General features: G+C 45.2%; 1 protein-coding gene across 2 annotated transcripts in view; it reads left to right on the plus strand.

Moving 5' to 3' along the window:
* Window positions 1–441: 441 nt before the first annotated feature.
* Window positions 442–26,059, plus strand: part of PMVK (phosphomevalonate kinase) — a 96,036-nt gene continuing 70,418 nt past the window's right edge. Inside the window, exon 1 of one of the 2 annotated variants that reach the window (XM_069650237.1) lies at window positions 442–681. In XM_069650237.1, coding sequence (XP_069506338.1) covers window positions 596–681 — 86 coding nt within the window. In that variant the 5' untranslated portion in view covers window positions 442–595. Of the gene's footprint in view, window positions 682–10,744; window positions 10,879–26,059 lie in introns of those variants that run through there. The other variant, XM_069650239.1, reaches the window with a different exon arrangement.

The raw sequence follows: 26,059 nt of genomic DNA on the forward strand, positions 1-26,059 counted from the left end.
CGACCATTTTGGATTGGGGCCTTGCCAATGTATTCTGCATAGAACGTTGCACCCCAATGACACCGAATTCCTTTCATCATTAAGAAAGAGGTCGAGGTGTCAGTATATGTTGCTGGTGCATTGCTATACATTGAATTGGAAATTCAAAATTAAAATATGTTTAAAAATGTATTTTGATATATTCCAAATTGTACATTTAAAAACAACTATTTATTTGAAAGACTGTATAATTGTAGTGAGACTTTTATTCCTAATGTTTGACTGTATGCTTATATGCAATTAAAACCGCACCCTTTAAGGTGGCATCGATCGTGAGGCCGCCCAGGAAGTACACCAATAGTCAACCTTCTATTTATCGAGACCGGGTGGCACGAAGATAGTGTGATGTGGGCCGGCCTTGGCTCTCAGCTCATATCCAATCACAAGGGCTCCAGTCGGATCGAATAACCAGTCACGGTTGGGCTCGGCACAATAGGGGTGTGGCCTGTCACTTAGCTGCAGTCAGTGGTGCTGTGGGATGGGTTGGTATGTTCATAGCATATCTGAGTTAGTAGCGTGACCCATATCTGTGCAAGTGCGGGTTCCAGACTTAGTTATGTCTGTAAAACCATGTTTGGTTCTTCTCTGCAGCGGAAAAAGAAAAAGTGGCAAGGATTACGTGACAGAGCTATTACGTAACAGGTACGAGCACTAGTGGCTAAATGGGTATCGATACAAACTTCTAGTGGTAGCAAGGACTAATAGGATCTGGGTAAATAGACGGGAGTGACATGATGATGACTCGATGAGAGAAGGCCAAGAGGAAGGAGCGTGGCGGTAACCAAACAGGAGATGGGGGCGTAGAAAATACCATAAGTGGCGTCCCTAGAAATCAATATTAAGAGGGCACGCATAGATTAGGGGTGGCATGGCTGAGGAGCAACCGGCCAAACTCACTGGTATAAGTAAACCTATTTTAACACGCTCTTTGCATTTATTACAAAAAAGTGAAATTCTGCAAGTTCATTGAAGGTTTGCGACAATAAAAAGTTTGCATCCATTTTTGTATACACCCTACTACAAACTATGTTTAAGGGTTTTAACAAGATGCCCCTCAAAACATTCCAAAGGCATTTGGTCTCACAAGTGTGTTACTGTTTGTTTTTCATTTAACACATGTTACATTTCTTGCTTTAACTTTAAATCATAACACTATTTATAATTTAACAATGTGCAACCCCCTCCCCACCCCCACTATTACCTTTCATGATTTACACTTCATCCTGAATTGCACCATAACAAAACGTGCATGTCATACATGCCAACTGTATACATTCCCTTCGGGAGACACTCGTCCAGTCCTTGTTTTAAGGTTGCATTCTGGGACTTGTAGCCCTGTGTTTCTAATGGGGAAATCCAGGACTACAAGTCCCAGAATGCAGGTTTAAATCCAGGACTGGACTACTGTCTCCCGAATGGAATGGATAATGTTGGTATTTATGCCCATTAAAACTCCAAAACAGTTCAGTGGTGTTCCTTAAAGTGCCCACCCGCTCAGCTCTTTAAATGGCTAACCCATAACAATGTTCCATCTAACCTTTCTCCATTATTTCAAGTTTAACAATACTAATATTACGTTTTATTTTTTGCTTCGTGGGCGATACATCCCTTGCCTAACTGGTGTAATATTTGTTATAATTACCCCAATGTAATGGTGATGCGATGTCTTGTATAGCACATCTGGCCTTTGGTTCTGCCACCAAAAATAGATGGCGTGGGTTATAAGAAAGAGACCGATGTGAAATGTGGCCTTGATGAGTGTGGGACAGAAGTATCAGAGTCCTGAGTGTCGGTAGGGTTCTATGTGGTTTGTGGCATTGACATAAAAAATCTGGGAGAGCCTGTGGCACAGTGTAGAAGGTTGTGCAATGTGCTCTGAGCTGTTCGTGCAAGGTTCCTGAGGGTGGGGTGGTGCTAGCAGACCTACATCTGCGTGTTTTAGTTTATGGGTGCTATTAGAGTAAACAGAAAATGAGTTAGTTGGGTGTTAGGAGGAGGAGGTTTCGGGCTTTTGAGGAGTCCTGTTATTTGAATTTTAGGGCTAGCCTGAAGTAGAGTATTTTGTTAGACATTGAGATGAACAGTTTCGGTTCTGGGTTCCATTTTATGACAATTGTGAGGTGACGGCAGTGTCCTGATGGGGAGAAAACGTTGGGGAGACTATCCCTACTGGGTTCTGATCTCCAAGATGTCCTTGATTTAAGTGTTGGGCACAGGCATACTTCACAAGTCAGTGATGTTGCACAAAAGGGATTGGTCTCTACTGGTTTGCGAGGTTGGTGATCTGATCCGTCTTTGTGTGCAAGTTTATGTTAACTATTCTGCTCTTAACATCCGAGAGGTCCATCCATTGGGAGATGCTGGTTCATGTGAATTGTCGTTGTATAACTTTATTTCGGCGCAGAGCCATAAAAGTTAACACACCAAGTACAAAAAACAACAAACAATACGAATATAAAAGAGTTAAGGATAACATTTCCCGATCAGAGACATCATTGGATTAGCCACATGAAAGGAAGCAAAAAAAAAACAGTTAGTGTTATGATGTGATATAGCATTTATAACGCGCCTATACACAAGTGTTTCAAGGCGCGACGAGGCAAGGGAGGGGAAACAGAGGGAAAACAGAGACAACGTTTCCTACTAGTCACTGTGACATTGAGATTGTGCAAGTGCAGGGAAGGGGAGAAGTGCAGGGGTAAGGGGAGGGGGCAGTGCAGTACATAGGATAACAGAAAAGATAAATAAGACAAGTGGGCCGCAACCATTAGGGGTCTGGTCTTAAGAAATCGCTCGTCTACCTTTTCCCCAGTGGGACAGCATTCGCCCCTGAATGTGCAGTCCTCTGGGGCGTGTTGGCACATGCTGCTTACTTTGGCTATTTTGATGAGCTTGTTGTTAGTATGATAATACAGATTTTCAACACATTCGTTATAGAAAGTCATGATTATATTAAAGACTCGGAGGCGAAAGATTATGCTCAATTCTTCTCTTTGCTTCTCGAGCAACCAACAAAATCAACATAATGAAAAACAAACTAACAATGAACTACATATCCCAAGAAAAATGAGTGAATCTGTAATTTGTTTTTCATAGGTTTGTATTTCCACATGTTTCTTTTAATCCAATCACGTTCAACAGTTCGACATAAACACTCCCAACGTCTGTGGTTCCTCCTCTTTCTGCAGCTAATCGACCTCTGAATAACTTGCGCCCCAACTGGTAGACGTCTTCTCTCATTCTAGTAACCTGAACACTCTACAAGGCCGCTGGTTTATTCTCTGCCCCTGTCAAAACCTACATAAACTCAATGAAACGACTCTTTCTGAACGGTTGGGCAATCGCATATAATAACAATACATGACATTTCCATTATCAACAACAATATATCGATAAAAGTCTTGTTATCATTCATACACTGAATGGGTGGAATAATCTTTCACCTCCAAATCTTTAATAGAATCATGACTTTCTATAATGAATGTATTGAAAATCTGTATTCTATGTCAAGACTTTAAGAGAATCTGTAAATTTGTAATACTAAACTTGTATATATTTGTAATTCGTTAAATACATCTACTGCATTCTCTCCTGCCAAACTGTACACATGTTCCTTCATCGTCACACTGTAATTATGTAATGTAATGTATAATTATGTAATGTAAAGTATAAGCATCCTGTAACCAAGCTTTGAATCACCTTGCTGCTCATGCGCCCTCATACCCTCGGGTCTGGTGCGCAATACAAATGAATAAACAAACAAACAAACAAACAAGACTCAGAGGCTCTTATTATGCTTGTTTAAAGCTTACTTACCACCAACAAAGCTATCTGATCTACTGGTCTAAAATAACAATTCATAAAAGTCGTTTTGTTTGACCAATCTACCGCCTTCAAAATATCCTCTAGGTGTGCTCCTAGTATTAAGGCCGTAGATGCCATAGCACCTCTAGTCGAATGTGCCCTGAACTGACCCATGTCAATGCCTGCTTGTGCCATGCACCATTTCACCCATCTTGCTAATGTGGCTGACGCTACTGCCGACGGTACTGCCTTAAACGCCTTCCTCACCGCTATTAACAGCTGAGACTTTCCTGCGGGTCCGACTTGTTGTGTCATGGCCTCATAAGGTTTAAGACACCTAACAAGGAATACTTTGGGCCTTTCTGGGAAAGCCATATACTCTACGGTCTTAATCACTGTCTTCGACCTCCTTTCTATGTAAAATATAACTCCTATGGGAGAAAAAGATTTCCTGTCTAACTCTAAAGCTCTGACCTCTGACACTCTTTACAATAGATTAAATGCAATAATGTAGTCAGTTTCGCCCAGAGTGCTTTCCTGGATAGATTTTCGTTGTTCAGCCAGGACTCAAACATACTCAACACCACGCTCACGTCCCAGAGGTGCGAATATTTTGGGGTCGGTGATGTTTAGCTCCCTTCAGTAATCTACAGTTCAAGGGGTCTTCCCCCACCGGTTTTCCCTTTATATATTCATGACCGGCAGATATCGCTGATCTGTAAGTGTTAATTGTTCTATATGCTTTGGCTTGTGCTGCCTGAGCTGCAAAAAAAATCACCACGTGAATCACATCTGTTCGTACGGGATGCTCTTCCCTCTCCATGCACCAATACTCCATTTGAGCCATGCCACTCTGTAAGCCTTCCCGATCCCTGGGGCCCATGATTCTCTGATAAATTCTTGTGCTGTTCCCAAAACACCTGGATTGGCACAGGATCTCCTGAAATCACCCATGCTATTAGGCTCAGGCTCCCTTCTTGAACCAGTGGTTGAAGCTCTCCAGCTGCTCCCAGTACTATGTCTTTAATTAGAAAGGTGTAAGACGTTTCCAGAAGATCTGGGAACCATGCTTGACTTCTCCAGTCGGGTGTCACTAAAATAGCTGTCGCTCCCTGTCTTCTTATCTGTGCCACAGTTCGTGCTATCATGGCAAATGGTGGGAATGTGTATTCAGTCGCTGGTCCCCAAACCAGTAGAAAAACATCTGTGGCTACCGCTTCTGGGTCTGGTCTTTCAGTTGGAGATCTTCTTGTTCCGCTTCGAAACAAACAAATCCGTCTGACACTGACCTCACTGATGCATGATCTCCTGGAATACTGACTCTTCCAGCTGGCAATCGCTGGAGTTCCTCAAGTGTCTCGAGTTCCAGTCTGTAGCCAGCATCCTGGATCTTGTTCCTCCCAGTCGGTTTATGGACTGCTGAGACGTTGTCCGTCTTGAGCAGAATGGCGCATGTCGCTCCTTCCCGAGTCGAGTAACGGACTGTAAAGGATCCTGGCAACAGTTCAAGACAGTTCATATGGAGACCCAATTCTTCGCTGGACCACCCCCGCCCCCTCGGTCGGCTGGTCGCCGCATCTGGCACCCCAGCCCCAGCGGCTGGTGTCCGATTCTATTACCAGGTCCGGGGAAGAGCCGAATATCGCTCTGCCATTCCATGCCTCCATGTGGTGGTACCACCATTCTTGCTTCGTTCTTGCTTCCTGAGAAATGGGTACCCTCTGCTCATAGGATAAACCCTTCCTGAGATGTTCTATTTTCAACCGTTTTAATGCTCTGTAATGCAGCGTGCCTGGAAAAATGGTCTGAATCGAAGATGAGTCGGCCTACCAGCCTGGCTATTTCCGTCAAGGAAATAATTTCCCTTGTCATCATGTTCTTCATCTCTCTCTTGATGGAGTTCGCCTTCCCCAGGGGTAAGCTGAGTTTGCCCTGCACTGTCTCTCTAAGATGACACCCAAGAATTCCATTGACTGGGTTGGATCTAATTCCGATTTTTCCCAGTTGATTAGAAATCCTAATCTCTGCAATAATTCTGTTGTTATCTTGACCTGTCCCGCTAACGTTTCCTTGTCCTGGCACATTATGCATGTATCGTCCAGGTATATAATCAATCTGATTCCCTGTTCTCTGAGGTGCCCCGCTACCGGTTTCATCAGTTTGGTGAAGCACCAAGGGGCTGACGATAACCCAAACTGCATGCTTGTTAATTCCCATTTCTCTCCTTTCCAGAGGAACTGTAATAGCCTCCTCTGACTCTGATGGATCGGTATCATCCCTGAGATCTATCCTTATTAGCCAATCCCCTCTTTGTAGGATGTCCCTCAATAGATGAATTCCTTCCATCTTGAAGTGTCTGTATATCAAGAATGAATTCAGTGCTCTGAGGTTTATCACTGGTCTGACTTTGTGTTTGCCTCTCACAAGAAACAAATTGCTTACAAATCCTTTCTGTTCTTCTCTGGCCCGGCTGATTGGCTTTTTTATTCTTGGCTGTTCTACTTCTCTGTCTAGCAGTGCTTCGTATTCCCTGCTGAACCGTATCTGTTTGGGTGGGAAGTCCTGTATTGGTTCTTGCCAGAATTCTAAAGAAAACCCTGAACCGTTTGCAGAACCCATGCATCTGAGGATATTTCTACCCAACTTTTTGCATGCTGTGCCACTCTCCCTCCCACTGGAGGTACCCCCGCTTCTACCTCTTTTGCTAGCGCGCTTTTTCTTCTCATCTGTGGCATTTTGATGTTGCTGTCTGCCGCTGCCTCTGCCTCTTCCCCTGGAAGGGAAGAACGGGTTGGCCCTTTGGTCCTGCTGCTCTCTCCAGTGAGGTCTATCTCTGTAAGACCTGTAATAAGGGTACCGGCTGGCGGAGCGGCACTTGCCTCTGCCAGCCTTATCGAAAAACTTTATTCCGAAAATCTTCTTGAGTGAAGCCTGTGCCTTGTCCATCGATGCATAAGTATTGGCAAACTTCGCCATGTCTTTTATGAAAGACTCTCCGAATAATTTGCCTTTGGCTGCCGCCGCAAGTGCTGATGGTGCCAGCTCCCCCAGCTTCGAGTCCATCTTCATGAAGATACATCTCCTTCTCTCTGTGGCTATTGCGCTATTCACATTCCCCAGAAGACATATCGTCCTCTGGGCCCAGCTGGCAATTATTTCAGGGTCAATGGCTTCTTTCTTTTGGTTGGCCTCCTCTGCTAGCTGCCATAGCCTTGTGATCGGTCTGACCATATCCAGCAATTTATCTTGGCGGGATCTCCAAGAACGGTCTATGCCCTTCTTGACATCTCTGTCATATCACCCCAGGAATGTTAACATCCTTTCATCAATCTCGGGTGTCTCTGCCACTCCGTCCGTCACCCTGGGTCTGGGGCATTGTGACCTCATTTTGTTTCGGGCCTGTTTACTTAAAGGAGCTCTGAGTCTCTTCTTTAAGTATTCTGCAATATTCGCTGGGGGGTCCCATTCTGATGTCCTCGGGTGTACCAGGGCATCCTGTTCAAATTCATCGCCCCGAGGTTCCTCATTCTTGGGTCTGCCTCTCTTGCTCTTGGGCCCTTCACTCGAGGACGAGGTTTGATATTCTGACAAGCTGTGCTCGTCCGACTTGTCACTGCTCATGCAGTATTCGTTGTGTAATCTAAACTATACTCATATTTGGCTCTTGACCTTGCCTTCCTCTTGCTAGTTTTGTTCTTCCGTGGCGAACCCGGGGGGGGGGGTCTGGGTGCTACAAACCCTGCAGGTTTTCTTTTTTTCTTCCCCCTTTATCCCTGCATGCTTTTCTCAGTTCTGTCATACCCCGAGAGAAAGTCACCAGGTCCTCCATTATGCCCCTTTCCTCTCTCCTGGGGGCAGTGCGTTAAGTGGGGTAAGAAATTGAGACGATGGGCTTGGTCTAGGGCTTGATGGGCGTGGCCTAAAGACGAACATGTACACATGCTCTGGCCTATATAACTAAGTGCATATCACAACACAGTCTGCTTGGTACAAACTGAATAGATAATTCAGCATGTGCACCCAGCACACAATGCATAAATAAATAAACCGGATCGTGTATGCAGGTGAGTCCTTGTGACCCAAGAACTGTTCCCGCTCAGCGCACTACCAGGTTTAATGATTTATGCATTGTTTGTCGGATACACCTGCAAATTCTCTCTGAAGTAGTTGTTCAGGTTACCCATCAAGAGCAACCATGTAGAACATTGGAAGTGGGCCTCTCTTACTGTATCAAAGGACCTCAGTGGAGGTAAACTGGAGCCAGAGGCCATGGGGGTGGCAGCATGGGCTTCATGGCAGAGGATGGCTATTCTGTATAACACAACTCTCAATGTGTTGCTAGCAATCCCCCTTCCTGGGTGTTGGTCTGTGTCATAAATGCTGTCCTCATCGGAAGATGAATGACCATGGGGCACTTTTTGAGATGATCGGCTGTAGAGGAAATGTGTGGGACCAAACACTTCAGCCTATCAAAATAGTTTCAGGGACAATCAAGATTCAAGGAAACCCAAAAAGAAACCGGCATGTAATTGTTGAGCGCCTGTGCAATGAGTCATACTGCTGTTAGTTCATTTTACGTTATTTCAAGAAGTGTCTTACGATGAGCGTTTTGTCAATTAACTCTTCTCCAGGCTCCCTGTCATCCCTTTCTTCTTGCCTTTCCTTTTTCGATGCTCTCATTACTTCTCTGCTCCATTCTCATGTCTTTCCTTTTCTCTTTTCAATCCATCTCCCCTCTTCGTCAGTCTTACCACCTTTAATTCCTCTTCTTCCATCTTGCCTCCTTCTCTTCCATTCCTTCACCTCTCCTGCATTCTCACCCTTGTCTTTCTTCTCTTTCCATGGTTCCTCATCCATCTCTCATTCTTACCCCTGTCTTTCCTTTCCTCTCCTCTTTTCAATCCTTTGCCCCTCTTCACCAATCTCACCCCATATTTCCTCTCATTCCATCTCTCCTTTCCACCTTCTCTTCCCCTTCTTCTCTATTCGCACCCATCTTTTCTTTCCTCTTCCTTTTCTCTCACCTAATTTCTCATTCATTCTTCTGTAACATCGTTTTCTGTCACTTTCTTGTGTTTCTTTCCTTCTTTTCCTTCTCTTTCCATAGTTTTCTCCCCAATGTATGCACCCATCGACTCTGTTGTGTCCCTATCTTTCCTGCCCTTATTTTCTCTCTCACTTTACCTCTTCTCAATATCATTTGAATATTTCACCACTTTTATGTCTCACTCTCTTGTCCTCTCTTACTTTTCCCTTCACTCACTTATTACTCTACTTCTTTTTCTGCCTCCACCTCACTTTAATTCATCCCCTTGTTCCTTTCTCTGTTCTCGCACCTTTGTTTTCACTCCTTGAACAGACCTGGTTTATTTATGCATTGTTTGTCGGATACACCTTTATGACAAGCAATGCATAAATAAATCGGGTCTGTTCAATTGTGGGCTCGGTTTTCGAATCTGCAGCGTACATCCCCGAGGTACGCCGAGGGTAAAAGACGCCTCGTGAACTGGGGCGCTGGTGCGGGCATTATTCTGCCCACAGGCAACGAAGGAACTGTAGCCTCCTCTCCTGACCCCTCGTGAGGAAGTTACAGTTTGGGGACGCTGCAGTGTGTTTCCTGCAGGCAGCTGTGACTGACAGAAGTGTCAGCCAGCCACAGCATCGCTTAGTGCGACACTAGGGCTGGCTGGCACTCCTGTCAATCACAGCTGCCTGACTCAATCATGATGGCGGGCTCATCACCCGTCGCAGCTGCGGCCATGTTGGGATAATGGCACACCATGGCATGGTGGGAAAGGCGCGCCCCGGCTCAGCCTCACTTTTTGGAGACTGCCAGGGCTCGGCCCCGGCCCACTTAACGCACTGCTAGGGGGCCCTGCCGGCACACATCACTCTCTGTACCGCCTGACTTATCTTCATGCCACTTACGTGGGGTCCTTCTTGGTCTTCCTCTGAGTACCCACTCATAATGGCCGTTGTGCTGTGTGTTTTGCCTTTTCAGTTGTCTTGGGCTGCCCCAGTCAGTTTCACTCTCTTCTTCGTAGTTGGGTGGGTCTAATGCAATTCTCAGTATTACCTGGGAGTGTCCCCGTCTTAACACATATGCTATAATACAATGTATATGTCTATAGAGCCTCACCTCCTCCTGGGACATTTATCTGCTCTTGATTCACAGTTTTTCCTGGGACTGTGCCCGTCTGTCCTTTGCACTTAATGTAGATGATGCTGCGGTGCACTCTTATGGCCACTAGAGGGCGTACAGCTCTATCCATTCCTCCGTGTTCTGTGGAACTTGTACTATTTGTACAGAACGTGTAGTTGACCTACGAGCTTCCTGCTCGTTAATCCGTTAATTCTTTCTCCTGTACCGTTGAATAAACTTCTACACTCTGCCCACGGAAGTTCGCAATGGCGCCGGAACCTCTGAGGTGCCGTTGCGTCCAACGTGAACTTCCATGTGGCAGTGCCTCCTACCGAGGCTTTGGAACGCCAGAGCTTGTTCAACCCGTTGGGTTCCTTAATGCGGATAAGCTCCGCATTAAGGAACCCAACGCGTAATATCCCGTGCGCCCGCCGTCGCTTAATGGCTAAATACAGTTCTAATCATATATCTCAACATTCACCAATCACCTCATAAAAAAGTAAGTCACTTATCTTAGCTGCAAGAGCAGCAAAGAAAGAGGAGGAATCACGGAAGTTGGGAGTGTTTATGTGGAACTGTTGAACAGTGATTGGACTAAAAGAAACACGTGGAGAAACAAACCTGTGAAAAACTACAGATTCACTCATTTTTCTTGGGATATGTAGTTCATTGTTAGCTTGTTGTTCATTATGTTTATTTTGTTGGCTGCTCGAGAAGAATTGAGCATAATCAGATCCTCCAAGTCTTGACATAGAATTTATCGTCCATGCCCGGATCTCTGAAGTAAATTCTAATGGAGTCTGTAGCCTTACTTCCATAACCTTGAATCCTAGTGCAGCCCACAATATATGTTCCCGTTCGATGAAAATGGAACCCCTCACCGTCCGTATCCAGTGAGTGAATTTATTGAAAAGTGTATTGCGTGGCTCAAAGAAATTGTGGGCCAATTTGGGGACATTATGGAGATAGTTATCCTCCACACCTGCCATACATGGATCTGATCTTTTTGATGATTTGCCCTTTTGTAATAGAACCCCCAGGTAGCTCAGGCCCAGGGCTGCACAGTGCATGCTGGTGGATACACTTTCTGTGGGCATTATTGTCTAAATGGACTTTAGAGTGTGGCTCAGCTCCCATTAACTTGGATGGAAGGCACCCACTTACTTCGACCCCCCCACCTCTTGGACCACTGCATGCCCGGCTTGGACTTGGTTTCATGTCAGGGATGAGTGCACCAGCTATCACTGTCGGGTCATGGGCCATCTTTACATCTTCCTGCACCAGCAGAGGCTCCTCCTTGCTCCATGCTCGTGCTTCCCATTAGGCCAATCGGAGATAAAACAAGATTTTTTTAGAATTAGCATTTCATCCAGCAAAAACACAACATTTGGCTCTATAACTCCCACTTTAGCCTCGTTTAGGGTGCAGTTCACCGCATCTGAGCATAGAGATAGATGAACAGGGGATCCTTTGCCTGGGATGGGGACACTATACGACCCTACGGATCGCTTGTGAGGTCCCACTTTTTCAAGCCCCATTAATTTTGTTTTCAAATCAGTAGGTCATTGGAATGCCCCATGTGACGAGTTGCGAGCTTTGGGGAACAGGAATCTTTAACCAAAGCGAGCATCTCCGGTTGAATATGCCCCCCCGCCCCCCGCCAGAGGCACTGCTGGGGGTTTAAAACAAATTGCAGTTACTGTCTTGCTGTGAATGTCCAGGTGCATATTCAGCGTGGGGTGCCAATGTCAGGGGCATGGTGCTGTTCGCAGTGAAGAGGGTTCCAGAGTCAAGGGATGACTTTCCATCCTCGGCCGCCTTTTTTGGGGGGCATGCGCAATCTTCCGCTGCAGCTCAGTTCCTGCACCTCCTAAACAAGTACTTTTCCCAGATTCATTATAGCCAACAGTGCCCCCTCCCCTGGGTCCATACTGACTGGGACTGAGGCTTCAAACGAACCTAAAAAGTTAATTTAACTAATTGCAACCTGCCTCCAAATCTGAGGTCCCCCTTGAACGGAAACATTACTCTGCCATCATACAAGCATAAACGTGTAGGAGGCTTCATCTTGGAGTAGGTGGGTTAGCTGCATGAAATCACATTAGAGGTGAGTGAAGTCAGTTGGTAGAGGAGGATCAGGAGGGAGAGAAGGGGAAGTTGTATGTTTAGTTTTGGGCGTAGCTTGCAATTTCCATGCCTGTTAGCTATTAAAATGCTTTCATTTCTTCTCCCCATGCACTGAACTGCATTATTATCTTTTGGAGGTGAGTAGGTATTTTCAGTAACCCTACCTACGCAGCTGTGAACTTTAGTTTCTGTCTGCTGGGCCCTCCCATCCCGGGCTACTCTTAAAAGTTGTATCTAGTTATTTACTTGCACATTGATTTCTAAAAAATGTGTACTTCTGTGCCCCTGGTGGAGGAGGGCAGGTGGGAGCAGCATGATGAAGATTGACTAGAGTGACCAAATATCTATTTGACACTGAGAAACTTTCTTTTTCAGGAGTGGTGGCTACAGAGTGCTTAGCGCTTTAGCAATGGGGCAAGAGCCTGACTTTGCCCCCCCGTGGACATGTTTACATTTTTCAATTTCAGACGGTACATCCTAAATGAGGCTGTGTGTTAGGCGGAAACCTGTGCAGTGCCCTCTGGGACCACTGCAAAAGATTTAGGACTACAGGTGTTTGGCAGTAAACCCACTTGGTAGCAGTGTGTACCACACAGATTCACTTGGTAGCTGTGGCTGAGCAGTCAGATTTCCCTCAAGAAGAGTTAGGCAGTATGTGGAGTATACAAAATACGGCAATTTACACAGTAGAACAAGCAAACACGGAACAGAGCTTCGGTGTAAAGATGTATAGTTATTTATATATAAACACCTCTATGGAAAACACACTGGCACTAATACGGCAAACAACTTCAATCACAATTACTATAAGTAAATCAATCCCCCTAACAATAGTTCGACAAGTCTAGGTTCCACGGCACCACTTATTTGCAGACAGAGGTGAATGCTTTAACCTAGATGGCACTCTAATATTCGTTAGGACGGGAGAGAAAAGGCAGGGTATGAAATCAACTCGGTACCAACACTTTTACGAACAAATGCAAGGCAAGTAAGGCAGGGTCTACTGTAGATCGCAAAGTTCAGAGGCCAGGCCCACTCGGAGAGAGGCAAGGCGATATGTCCCCAAAAAGTATCACAGTGGAAACACACTTCGAGTCTTTGTCGCAAATTGCTATAGAAAGATTGGACCAGTTCAGAACAGAAAGTTAAGAAGGCTTGGAGGCGACCCAATGGAGAGGCGAGGATTAAGACACCTCACTCTAAGCGACACAAGGGAAGCCAGGCAGACACGGTACCTTGTATGTGGAGAGACAGCTCCGGCGGGGGCAGTTGTTCCTGGTGGTGGATGCAAGTCGGGGCTTTGCCAAGAGAAGAGATGCTCTCGTCGTCGAAGGAAAGTTGAAGATCGTTGCACCACCAGGGAAGAGACCAGCCGCGGAATGCTCCGTCACAAGGTACCACCTTTTGGTCGCGGTACGGGTTAGTGGCTATCCGAATGCCGGGGTGCTCAGCACGGGCAATTCGACCACTACGCCCTGGAAGCGAAGGAAAAGCAAAGGGGACTGGTTGTTCCCACCAGTCAGGGGAAGAAGACTCTCCAGCCGGGAGATCTCCTCTGTCGTTGGGAAGTGGTGAGTCGGTTCAGCAGGGCTCCACCGGAGGTGTCGTCTTTGCAGGTCGGCTCAGCTTTACCCTCGTCGGATTCTTAGGTCCTGTGGCAACCTTTTAAGATCCAGTCCCAAAAGCCCTGCTTTTATGCAGAAAACCCCCATTCATTCAGCCTAGCTGTCAAGCAAAACACGCTAAGTGGTGAGCGGGGTGGCTCACCACTTGGGCCAATCACACCAGAGTGCGACTTGAGTTGGCAAGGCAACTCAGTCCAGGGTGCCTAAACCCCCTCCGACACCCCCTGTGGTACCCAGACAGAATGGCACCACTTTGGAGGGCCTCTGTGCAGAAGCCCGCCAAAAGTGGAACAAAGGGCTCAACCTTTGGTTTAGGAGTCACAGAGACGAACACAGACGCCATTTTAAAAACCGAGTTCTGGCAGAAAATACCAACCAATAGATTTATTTAAGATAAATAAACCGGTGGTATGTTAGAGATTAACGAGAAAGAGTATTAACCTCCAACAATGGGAAGAATCCCATAGAGTTATATTCGGGGTCGAATATAACAAGTAGTTTCCACTGCCACCAGCCAAAACTCGACGAGGGGGGACGGGACAGTGCCCCCTCGAATAACAGACCCAGGAGTAATCAAATTACCCCTACTAGTACGTCCACAATAGGATGATTTGTACTAGTTCTGTTAGTAAATTTAGGTCTAGTAAAGCCAATGGTGACTTTACATGCCCTGGGAGACAGTAGTCAGTCCCAGGGTATGGAGTCTATAGTGGGGATCCTCTAGGACGCCCCAGTGTTACGGCACGGAGGGTTCGGTGTATCACACATAGTAAAACATATGAGACCCTATGGAGTAAAAGACCCCATAGCCCATAGAACACATTTGACATTCAAAGGAATTAACCACATTCATGTCCAAGAGTGGGAGAAAAAGAGTCTCACTCTTGGCAGGATGGAAAGAACAAACTCCAGAAATCCAGCAAAGCTGCTGGGGGACTCACTAGGTTAGGAAATTCAGCCTAAACGGAGAATTCTCCCTAACACTGTGCATATTCAGGAAGCTGGAGATGAAACAATATTGGCTTTTAACTCAGGCTTTTAACTCATGTAGATGAACTGCATTGGTGATAATACACTAATTTTGAAAACAATTTGGTACCTGCACCCAAAGTTGGATTCTTTGAAAGTATAGAGATGTGTCCTAACGCAGATGGCTATCCATGTAGCTCAGCAGGTTGGGTGACTGCTGCTGAGATGATGTGTGCTTCAAGCTGCCTGTAAAGACTGTTTTTTTGCAATTTCTTTTAAAATGTATGTGCTGTGTGATAAATCAAGAGTATTCTCCCCTTCTTCCCCAGGGGAGCCACCACCTTTGAGGCTAGGGAGCTGAAAACGCTCTGCAAGACCCTCCCTAGTGGTCTGGTCAAGTGGGACCGCACTGGGGGTGACTCCCATATAGGGGACAAGGCCTCTCATTCCCCCAAGGAACGCCCTATGCTAGCAATACTATCTGCCTATATGGAATTGCCTTCCATCACAAGTAATGCGTCTCCCTCCTTGTTTGGCTTCAGGTAATGCTGGAGCGAATTACACACATGAAGAAAATGGAACGCCCCTTTGTACATGAACCCGTATCTAACCAGGGACGAACCAATAGATAAGGCGTAAAGAGCCATATGCAGGGGAAGCCGTCTGATGTAGCTATGCCTTGGAGGGACAGAGCCATGTGGAGGCTACAACTGTCAGCGGGGAAGAGAACGCCAGCAGAGAATGCCAGAGGACTGGTGTTATGAGTGCGGGCAAACGTACTGTCAGGACAGAGTCCAAAAGACCGTCATTTGGGGCGGTGTGACCACGCGAAGTCTGTGGCCCGACCAACAGCGTCGAAACCCGGAGCCAGACCAACGACACCAAAAACCAGAGAAACTGGAGGAATTAAACTTGTCTTGGGCAGTGTAATGCCGAGCAAGCAGAGCGAGCGAGACGTCTAGAGCGACTCCGCAGTGGAGTCGATAAAGCGGAGGTAGACCCACAAGGAATCTGTTCGATCCTGACGCAGCTCCCCTAAACCTAACCCTGTGGAATGAAGGCACCGGGGTAGAGCGAGTAAGTGGGAGGCAACTAGAACTACAAGTTATATGTGAAAATAACTACAATATTGAACATGAGGCAGTAAATAAGCACAAATGTGTAGTTGAGGAAACAACAAGAAAGTTACCAGGTATAATTTGGGAGGAAACATGGACTTTATCGTTAAGAGACTTGGAAAACCGCTCTGTGTTAATTGCAAATGTTACTCTTTTAGATCAAAGTAAGAGAAAGGGGTCCTGTAAAGAGGCCCCAGGAGTGGTGGTGCCACTCCATAATTAGGGGTGTGGCCAACCCCAGTAGAGAGAGAATCAAGTGTAGAGTATAAAGAACTAATAATAAGTGGAAGGACTATAGAAGACTACATCCAAATGGATAACAGGAAGGACATTGATTGATCTCGCACTCTGGAACAGTCGACTTATCAACATTCAGCACCAACTACAGAAACTCATGAGAGAGCCACTGAGAATCAGAATCAATTGTTTCTTCTAACTTGGCCTCTGTAATTGACAAAATCAGACCTGTGGTGATTGAAACCCCTGAAATAAAGCTCAAAGACAGAAGGCTAAACGGAAGGTGCGAGAAGATGTATATTTTGGCAATTATTAGTTCTAGTGGTAGGACCAGTTAGCGCTAGGTTTTGGACTGAGGACCTTTTTGCTTTGGACTTTTGATGACAGACGAGCACCCTTAGTTAGTTTGGTTAGGTAGGGACCATTTCCATAGCAATAGGGAGAGTTAGGCATTTTTCTTATAATTTAAATCAAGGAATTCAGACTGTCCAACACAAGTCAGACTCCTTCCGACCTGCCACAGCTGTAAAATGCACTGTTCAATTATTTGCTAACCTTATTTATTATTATTATTTGGGGGAGTTTTGCAAATGAAAATAAGAAAAGAAGTTTCAATGTTCTCCTTTTGAATGCTATATTGCTGTTGATTTCTTATTACGCTCATCGAGATTTCAATAAAAAAAGACAAATTTGAAGAAAAGAAAATGCACTGCTCAACCAGAGGAGGGGTTGGGCTAGTCGCATACTCATATTCAGGGTCGGGATGACAGAATGTCTACTTTCATAATGAAAAATCAAAAGTTGGCTCCTACGAACTCGCAGCTCAGTTTCCTAATAACTGCATTTAATATTGATTGAGCAGTTTTGGACAAATAATCTGGGACAAATACTCCAAGGAAGGGGCAAAAGAATGGCAGGGTCTTTGTGAGGCTATTCCTACCAAAAACTAACACGTGTTCAGGAATTCAATTGGTGTCTTTAGGTTTAAGAAGTGGTTCACTATGGAAACATTTTTTTTTAATTGTTTCATATTAAACTGTTGGAGCATTCATCAAACAGTGTGGGAAGCCGACTTTTAACAGGGAAGGCTCCTGCCACAATTATATTAATGAAAGGACAAACAAAAGAGGCTGTAAAACATGAAGGGCCGCTGTTCAGAGGATCAACATTGTCTGCTGAAAAGTGGCGGGGCGGAGCACCAATTAAAGGGGGCACATGCCCCTTTTCCCCACCCTTATGGAAGCCCATGTTCAAGTGGAGGCACATTTAAATGGGGAACAGGTGAGCAGAGGGAGCGAGTGCCAGAGCCATTGAGTACCTACAATAGGGAAGGAGGAGTATGTTGAAGGGAGAAGCCAAGTGGTGGAAATAAAGCAAATATGGTGTTGGTGCCAAGCGCCTTCCGGTGTGGCTAGCAGGGCTGTGGGTGAGGGCCTAAACGTCCCTGACAATAAAACACACACACACCAGTGAATGTAGTTTTCGATGAGGACTGCTCCTGTAGGGCACATTCTGCCTTTTTATTTACCAAAAGTGGTGACGACTTTCTTCTGTTGCCACTCTAACGGCAGGCCTCACATGACGCAACATTCCTTCTTTATCCCAAACCAGCAAACCACCAAAACCCAAACTTCGAAAATGAACAAAATCACGGATCATATGAATTTGCATATGTCCGGGTCCATTTCTGACATATCTGCTGCCGTTTCATGTATACATTAGGTAGTCATCCGTTTTATTTTGCACACCCCATCCCGTTCTCTTTTAATATATACTGTTCAGGGTAACCCCTCTGAGCGTGAGTAGTAGATTCACTGGCATCGTGTAGAAGGCACCATGGTTGCTCCAATTCCATGATCACTTGTCTCCAGTTACGAGCCAAACCATGATTGTCGGCACCCTCTGTCAGTGGGGCAGTACCCTGGGGCATCCGCCTCGCCCTCTAAATTGCTTGAAGAAACTGGAGTTTCTGGTGATCGTTTTGGATTAATTGGTGGTTGTAATCTTTGAGCATGTCACTTCTGACATATGCCACAGTTGAGGTGTGAAGGGGAGGCTTATCTTGCCAGTGGGCTTCCTATTCTTAAACGACAACCAGTCGCACACTTAAAAATCAGTTGCAACCAGCTGTAATGTCAGCGAGATGACCAAGACAAGCTCTGCAAAGGGAGTAGCAAAGAAAATGTCATAACTGGGTAGGATCCAAAGGGGCTCTGGTTGTGCAAGGAGTGGCTACATTCAGAATGGCAAATGTAAGGAGCTCTTAAAGCAGTCCACAATTAAGTGGGCCCTACGAATCCAGTTGTGGGAGACCCCTCCCCCCGGAGCAATTTGGCTCAGCCCTCTATGACCACTCAATGAGGTGCCATCGCCATCAACAACATCACTCTTTCTATCCCTTCAGCCTTGCTTCCTCCCTCTCTGATCTCGGGAGATGTGCAGGAGGTCCGACAGCATGCACAAGGAGTATGAATACGCTTATATGAGTCCACGGAACAGTATCGGGAGAGATTCAAATTTTCAGAGGGCCCTTGTCATCCTACCATCTCCACCATCACCTCCTCTTCACTCTGATAGATCCACTCTTGAGGCATTGGATACCTCAATTGATCGCCACTACCAGAACTGTGTGCGCAGACTATCTTGTGCCTCCATGAGGAATGCAGACAGGAGCAGCACGGCTGCTGATAATCATTCTATTTTCGACCAGCCAGGATTTAGCCTCGGCCCGGTCTGCTCTGATAGTCACCCTCTTATGCCAACACTGCGGCTCTTGTGTGCTCCCCTAATCCTTCCTTTGTTCCTCGCCCAATAGAGCCATCGTTTATCTCGAACTCTGCTATTTCCAACATTATAGTGGACCATTTTTACGGGATTGCAGACAGTTATAATAACAGCCCTGCTGCTGGTCAACCTTTTTTGGACAGCAGCATAAGTCAAGGCATGAGGAACAACAGTCTAGATCTTTTAGAACAGCAAGACCTGTGTATGGATAACTCCAAGGTCCATTTTAGGAGCCCCCCAGTCCCCATGGGAAGAGCACAATGAACTGTTAGACTCTGTGAATCCCAGTGGATCCCAGTGGTCCAGAAAGAATCCTGCAGAATACCAGTTTCTTAGTAGACTGTGTGAATCGGTTAACAAACACCTATAATGAGATTAATCTCTCCTTACGACATTTGGCTGAGCAGAGAGAAAAGGACACCATTTATATGGACAAGTATTTAGATATAATTGCCACTGTAACTAATATGATGGAGGGTTTTTACAAGCAGTCTGCCTCTAAACCCTATGCTGCCTCAGACCCCAGTGCAGGTGGTGCAGTGGCTGCACTTGGATTAAGTCAAATTACTAGCCAGGAGGCTGTTGCAGCTCTTGATTCAGGTGCTGCACACCTCCCGGGCCAAAAACCTCAAAAGCCTTTGGCTCAGACCCAAGCTGATCAGGTGGGGCTGTCTCCTCCTCCCTCTGCCTGCTCTTGTTTGCCTCAGCCCCCGGCAGTCAAGACGGCGAGCGGAAGTGGAAGTGCTGAGGCATCCCCAGAGTCTTGCCCTTGGGTACACTGCACTGGTGGTGTCCTTCTAACTGGCGATCCTCTGAAGAGCTGGAGGGAACAGAATGTAATTCTCTGCTTTAAGGGATTAACACATGGAAACTAACATTCTTATAAAAGAATACTGAATAGAGCATTGTCTGAAGTTCTTGGGATTAAGGATATCTCTTTCAAATTGTTTCCTTGTGTGCGAATCCTCTCAGACTGTATGTACTGTAAGAGCTGCAATATTCGGTTTTCTTTTGGAAATACTGACTTTGGATCATGTATTTTAAATAATCGTGAAGAGCTGGCAGCTAAAGGTATTGAAGTGTACAAGGATGTAAGTGCCTCAGCCTGCCACCTTCACAATTCTAACACCTTTTGTATCGCAAATGGATAACGTGCAGGGTGAGCAATTTTGGAGTACATTGATGGGGGCTACCTCTCTGGTGATCACCAGTGCTGCATATTATATATGGAAGAATGCATTGGAAATGATGGGGGTGGGGTTTAGTTTCGTCTGCTCTTCTGGATTTCTTTTACATGAAAATAAGGAAACAATATAGTCGTTTTTTCTTTTCCTTTTTTTATTGTTCTTTTAACATGTATTACATATCAAATGTACTGCTTTCAGAACTGTCTATTGTATTATATAACATGTTACCTGTTTTTTTTTTTAATCGAATTTCTCTTTATTCATTAAGTGCTTCACTAAGGGTCAGTCTTGGTTGGCTTACTCCACCTGCAGCTCGTTTGTTGAGTTGGAATGTGGCGGGAGTGGTGTATAAATTGGACGATCCAGATTGGTGAAGCTGGCTAAAAACCTTGCCACCCTGATACTCTGATCAGGGAATTGGGATCCCATTCACATTCTTTCACCAACAGACCAAATTCTCTTGAGGTCCACCACAGAGGGCAACGGGTGGGGGGGAGAGAGGGGGGTTGTTTGGTGCCAGACTCCTTATTGGGAATACCTTTCTGCATCCAAAGGAGGAATTAAAACATATTTTATCCCCAAACAGGTGGCTGGCTGAACATCTATTTTGTGAATTTGATTCTGCTACAGTCATTTTGGGGGATTTTAATGCCAGACTGCCTAAGTCGGGGGTTCACTCTGAAAGGCTCCTCCTTGAAGCAGCTTGTGGGATCCCCAAGCGAAATAACAAACTGATTTCGGGTGACCCACGGGGTGCTTTATTGAATGCTTTTTTAAATGCAACTATGCTGGTTGAACTAAATGGGAGGTCACAAGGCGATGTACTCCCAAAACCTACTAATTAACAAGGGGGGTCCTGGGAGTCCCTCTGCCAGACATTAGTCCTGGTTACGAGAGACTTGCCCAGAGTCTTTAGCTCACTATCTATCACAGAGAAGAAATATCCCAAACATATCAGTCTTTGTCCTGCCCTGGGGCAGTCCAGCACTGAAAGGCTAGGCAATACTGCTCTGAACAAGAGTACCAACAGCAACCCCAGACACGTGTTTCGGTCTGGTTGGACCTCATCAGTAGGGTGGCGCTGTGCCTCTCTAAGCCGAGCTGGAAGCAATTCTTTAATTGATTGCTGTCTGGATGATTGCTATTCGTTCTGGCGAGTGAGAAGTTTCAAGGTTTGCCTGTGCCCGGAGAGCAACCATGTTCCACTAATTATTGGTTGGACATTGGCACCCTCAGGCACTGTACTAAACCTTTCTGCTGAGAGCTGTGACAATTTGGTTATGGCTCACTACTCATGTAAACTTCCTAAAGGGAGGGTGGCTGAACTTTTGAGTATTGCACGGCCCAAAAGGGATGCATTTTTGACGCAGTCTTTTGCAGGGGACCCTGATGCCTCTGTAAGGGCTAGTGAGAAACTGCTGAACTTTATCGCGAACCTGTGCCAGGGTCCGGCTCTGACATCATCAGGGAACAGCAGAAGGAGGAACTTGGGGGTCTGCTCTGACACCCAGTGGTTTGATGTGGAATGTCGCAGGGCTATGTTCGCCTTATGGCTTAATGCCAGATTGGGTGCTAGATATGCATCTAAGAAAGATTATAAGAAACTTCTGAGTTTAAAGAAAAAATTATTTTATGAATCTCAGTGGGGAAAAACTTGAAGCCATGATACGTAAAAAAGATATGAGAGGTTTCTGGAACCTGGGTGCATGTGGGTTCCGGCAAGGTTCTTATGATTGGGTCTGCCCTATATTAGATTGTGAATATGCTGAGCAGTTTTAAGACTATTATGCTTGATGAGGGTGTTTTTGCAAGGCCAATAATGACCTTCCTTTCTCTCTGGATGAGGTGGAGAAAGCTATTATAGGCATTAAGCCAGGCAAGGCTTTGGGTCCAGATAATATCAGGCCTCAGTGCTTCCACTTGGTGGATACCAGTTTCATTAAAACTTTTCATTGCATTCTCTGCCTCATTGATGTTTCTTCACTCTTGGTCCCCGAGTCTAATCAAACCAATTTTAAGAAAAAGATTTGATGCTTGATCCTCACAGTTGCCCCATCTCACTATTCGAGTGTAGCGCAAAAATATATATTAATTAGCTCCTGACCAGGCTTGAGTTATGGGTGGAGGAAAATGAGATACTCCCGATGCATCAGGCTGGATTCAGGAAGGATTTTCGATAACGGACCATGTTTTTGTACTCTCGACAATCTTAGACAAATATGTAAGGATAAGAAGGGGTGTAGTGTATGCAGCCTTTTTGGACTCCGCTAAAGCCTTTGATTCCACTGAATGACCTCTTTTATGGGCTAAACTCAAGAGACTGGGTGTCTCCATCTCCACTACTCCATTTGATTGTATGTTTATACTCCGATACTACGGCCACTGTTAGAGGCCATCCCAGCGCAGGACCCTCAAGTGAGTTCCCCACAAAGGTGTGCTTTTATGCAGATGATGTGGTATTTCTAGATCTGACTCATAAGGGGCTGTCTCGTAGCCTTGACTATGCATCTAATTATTTTAAAAACGACGGTCTAAAATTAAATCTAAAGAAAACTAAGATCGTTGTGTTTGGTTATAACAAAGAAAATAAATATAACTGGTGCATAGACACAGTTAATTTAAGTTCAGCGTGGAGGATTCATACTGCTATTTAGGTGTTAGGTTTGCAAGTAACTGCCAGTGGTCTCTGGTCTGCACATCTTGCAATGGTGAAAACCTGCCTAAGGATTAGACTGGGTAGGCTTAGGCGATTTTACTAAAATGTTGGTGGATTTCGCTTTGATAAATGTGTTCAAGCCCTGGAAATTAAGATCTATTCTGCCATATTAAATGGCAGTGAGTTGTGGGGAAGTGTGAGTTGCACCTGTCTGGACCGTATACTTGGTATTTGTCTAAGAAAGTTGTTAGGTTTGTTGCCAAGTATTCCGGGAACCACTCTTGCACTAGAGACTGGGGTTTCAAACATTGGCGTACAGGCTGAATTTAGGTTTCTAGAATATTCCTGCAAACTATATTCTCCATAACTGAATCCTAATATTCTGAATGTTGGAGAAGAACTAGAAAAGGCAGAGATGTATGCCATATGTCCCTGGTACAAGACTGTACTAGCTTGTGCAAGAAGTGGGGAATTGGTTTTGACGAGCTGAGGAGTGGTACAATTACTAAAGAACAACTATCCATGAAATCTCAAAGGTGAAATTGTGTTTTTGCAATAAATAGTATGGATAATTTAAGCTCGTTGGGGCATCTAAAAAGGGCCCGCCAGACCCATTATGAAAACATTTCTCTGAGTGCTATCCGCTCACCGACACAAAGACAAATCATTGGGATGATCCATCTGAATTTTTTACTTTTTGAGGGCACGGATGAAATGGTTGTTTAATTCCAAGCTCTGTACTTGTGGTTGTGGGATTGAGGAGGATTTAACTCACTTTTTATTTATCTGTCCAACACTCTTGGACCTGAGACGTTTATGGCTGAAAAACCACTTTAAAGCTAATAACATCAGGCATGTCTCAAACGCTATGAATTTTTTGTCATGTGTAGATGCACATTTTATTAAGGACCCCGTTGAAGCTTTTAAACGTTTGAGAAATTTTTTATCTGCTTTTATATTTAGTTATTATGTATCATATTTTACTTATTGTTAATGGTGAAAACCGAATGAAGTGTTTAACTAGCTGTCTCCTGGCTGTATCTCGAGCATTGATCACTATTAGTTTGTCCCATACAGTCTCCTTGTCAGTCCGAGGACAACTGGTTGGATGAGTAGGAACTGTGCCTCACAGGCACTTTCCCATTAGCGCTTCTGCGGGCACAACCCCCCCCCCCCATGCAGTGTCAAACAATATTCTCAGAGGAACTGATACAGGGCTCTTGGCATAGAGGAAGCTTGTCCTTGAACAAGTCTGAAAATCTTATTTAAGGTGCGCATAAGCTCTGCTTCCCTGTTAGCTCTTGGCCAGACTGGCATTATCCGCTTGTGGCAAATATTCAGACTTGCCACATTTTCCTGAAACTCTCTTCCCTGCAAAGGATGACCATTGTCTGCCTTGATTTCTTTAGGCAATCCGTGAGTGAACAATATCCTTTCAAGTGCGGGAATAACTTCTGTTGCCATGGAGCTAATACATTTTACCTCAGGATAAAGCAACTGCTGGTCGATGCCCACCACAAAATGTTTGTCCATGCTCCATTGGGCCCAAGGTTGGCAGTGGCAGCATAGGTGATGGATGTTGGGTGGATAACTGCTCGACAACACACACATGCTCGCACTATTGCATCTACCTGATACTCTAGGCTAGGAAACCACATCTTCTGCCAAAGCATAGCCTTGGTTTTGGGGTTAACCTTGATGAGCCTGAAATTGTTAGTCTCACATCTCGCAACAGTAGCCCTTTAGTTAAATAACAAATTTTATGTAGGAATACAAGAAGGGCATCATTTATAGGTGGAGCCTTTTTGTGTCGTTGTGTGAATTTAGGCATTGGATGTGCATGAGAGTGTATGCGTATGAAAGGTGGTAATTGCTAGATATCAAGAGTGATTTGTCAATGTAATAATCTATATGTGTTTTAAATTGTGTGGTACTTTGTGAAGTAAATTGATGGTGTTTTGTATTGAATATAAGTGTGAATTGTTTCTTAAAATATATGTGTAAGCAAACATGTCCTGTACAGCAGAAAGTCTGTCCTGTACAGCAGAAAGTCAATGTGATTGTTTAACACTTATCTGCTCAGTGATTCTTGTGGCTCCCGGCTACGTTTCTTGCCTCGCGATCATGAGGCATGGGTTTGAATCCTTGACTGGGTATACAGTGTTCATATCGAATCCTTTATATTGAATGCCCATATATCGAATATTTTATATTGAAATCCTTTATAGTGAATGTGTTTAGGGTGAGGTAAAGGGTTAAATATTCTTGGGAAACTGTTGGGATGGGTTTTGAGGGGTGGGGAACAGGGGTTTGTGTGGGGGACACCCTGCACCACAAAAACAAAAATGCATTCACTATAAAATATTTGATATATGGGCATTCATTATAAATGACCTAGATATAAAGACATGTAACCCCAAGACTGCTGCTTCTTCTTCTCCTTCAGTTGGCTCCAGCAATTTTTAGCCGGCAATTTCCATCTGGATAGATGATGCTCGCCATAAGACACACCAATCAGCCAAGCAGAGCCTCTAAATATCTGCCCACTTCCCAGTCTCCGCAGGAACTTGCTTTGCTTATCCTCAAACCCATTTTTCAAATGGAACAAATCCGATAACCCCCGCACAACCACACCAATGCCACTCATCCTGGCTCTAAGCAGTTCCCTCTGCACGCTAAACTTTACACAGTCCAACATATAGTGAGCCACCGTCTCCAGGCAACCGCAAGCCTCACATTCCGCAGAGGCAACTCAACCCATCATACACCTCCACCCTACCAACACTGCATGACCCACCCTGAGGCGATTCAATATTGTCTCCTCTATCTGTGCCCACTCTGCACCCCCTGCCCCCAAATGTCTGAACCTGCACTTTCCTGTGCAGGGCATACAATTGTTGCCCCTTCAATCTCATATCCCAACGGTCTTGCCACATTCCTTTAATGCTGTCTCGCACCACCACCTGCACCTCAGCCACAAGTGGACCTCTACATCTATCTACCACCTCAGAGTGGCCTTATATACAGCCCTGTCCACGAATTTGTTACCCAAAACCCCACAATCTCTGGGAACCCAAGCCAACTCCACTACCGTACCCCCCACAATACACTCTTCCAACCGCTGTCTTATAAGCATAACTATATACTCCTATCACCATTCCCATCCTTGATAGCTAACAACGCACTGATCGAGTCCACAAACACACCACCCTAGCCAACTGCTTCTCCATAAACCTAATCACTGCTATATTAACTACCATTAACTGCGCCGTGCAAATGACACATTATCCAATAGCCTAGCCATCCAAAACTCCTCTTCCTCCCGAAAATTGTAGCAGGCCATGCCAACTCCGACCCTCTCTGAGGTGGGA

The sequence above is a fragment of the Ambystoma mexicanum genome, chromosome 1p (genome assembly GCF_040938575.1).
Source record: "Ambystoma mexicanum isolate Mex_15411 chromosome 1p, UKY_AmexF1_1, whole genome shotgun sequence".
Lineage (NCBI taxonomy): Eukaryota > Metazoa > Chordata > Amphibia > Caudata > Ambystomatidae > Ambystoma > Ambystoma mexicanum.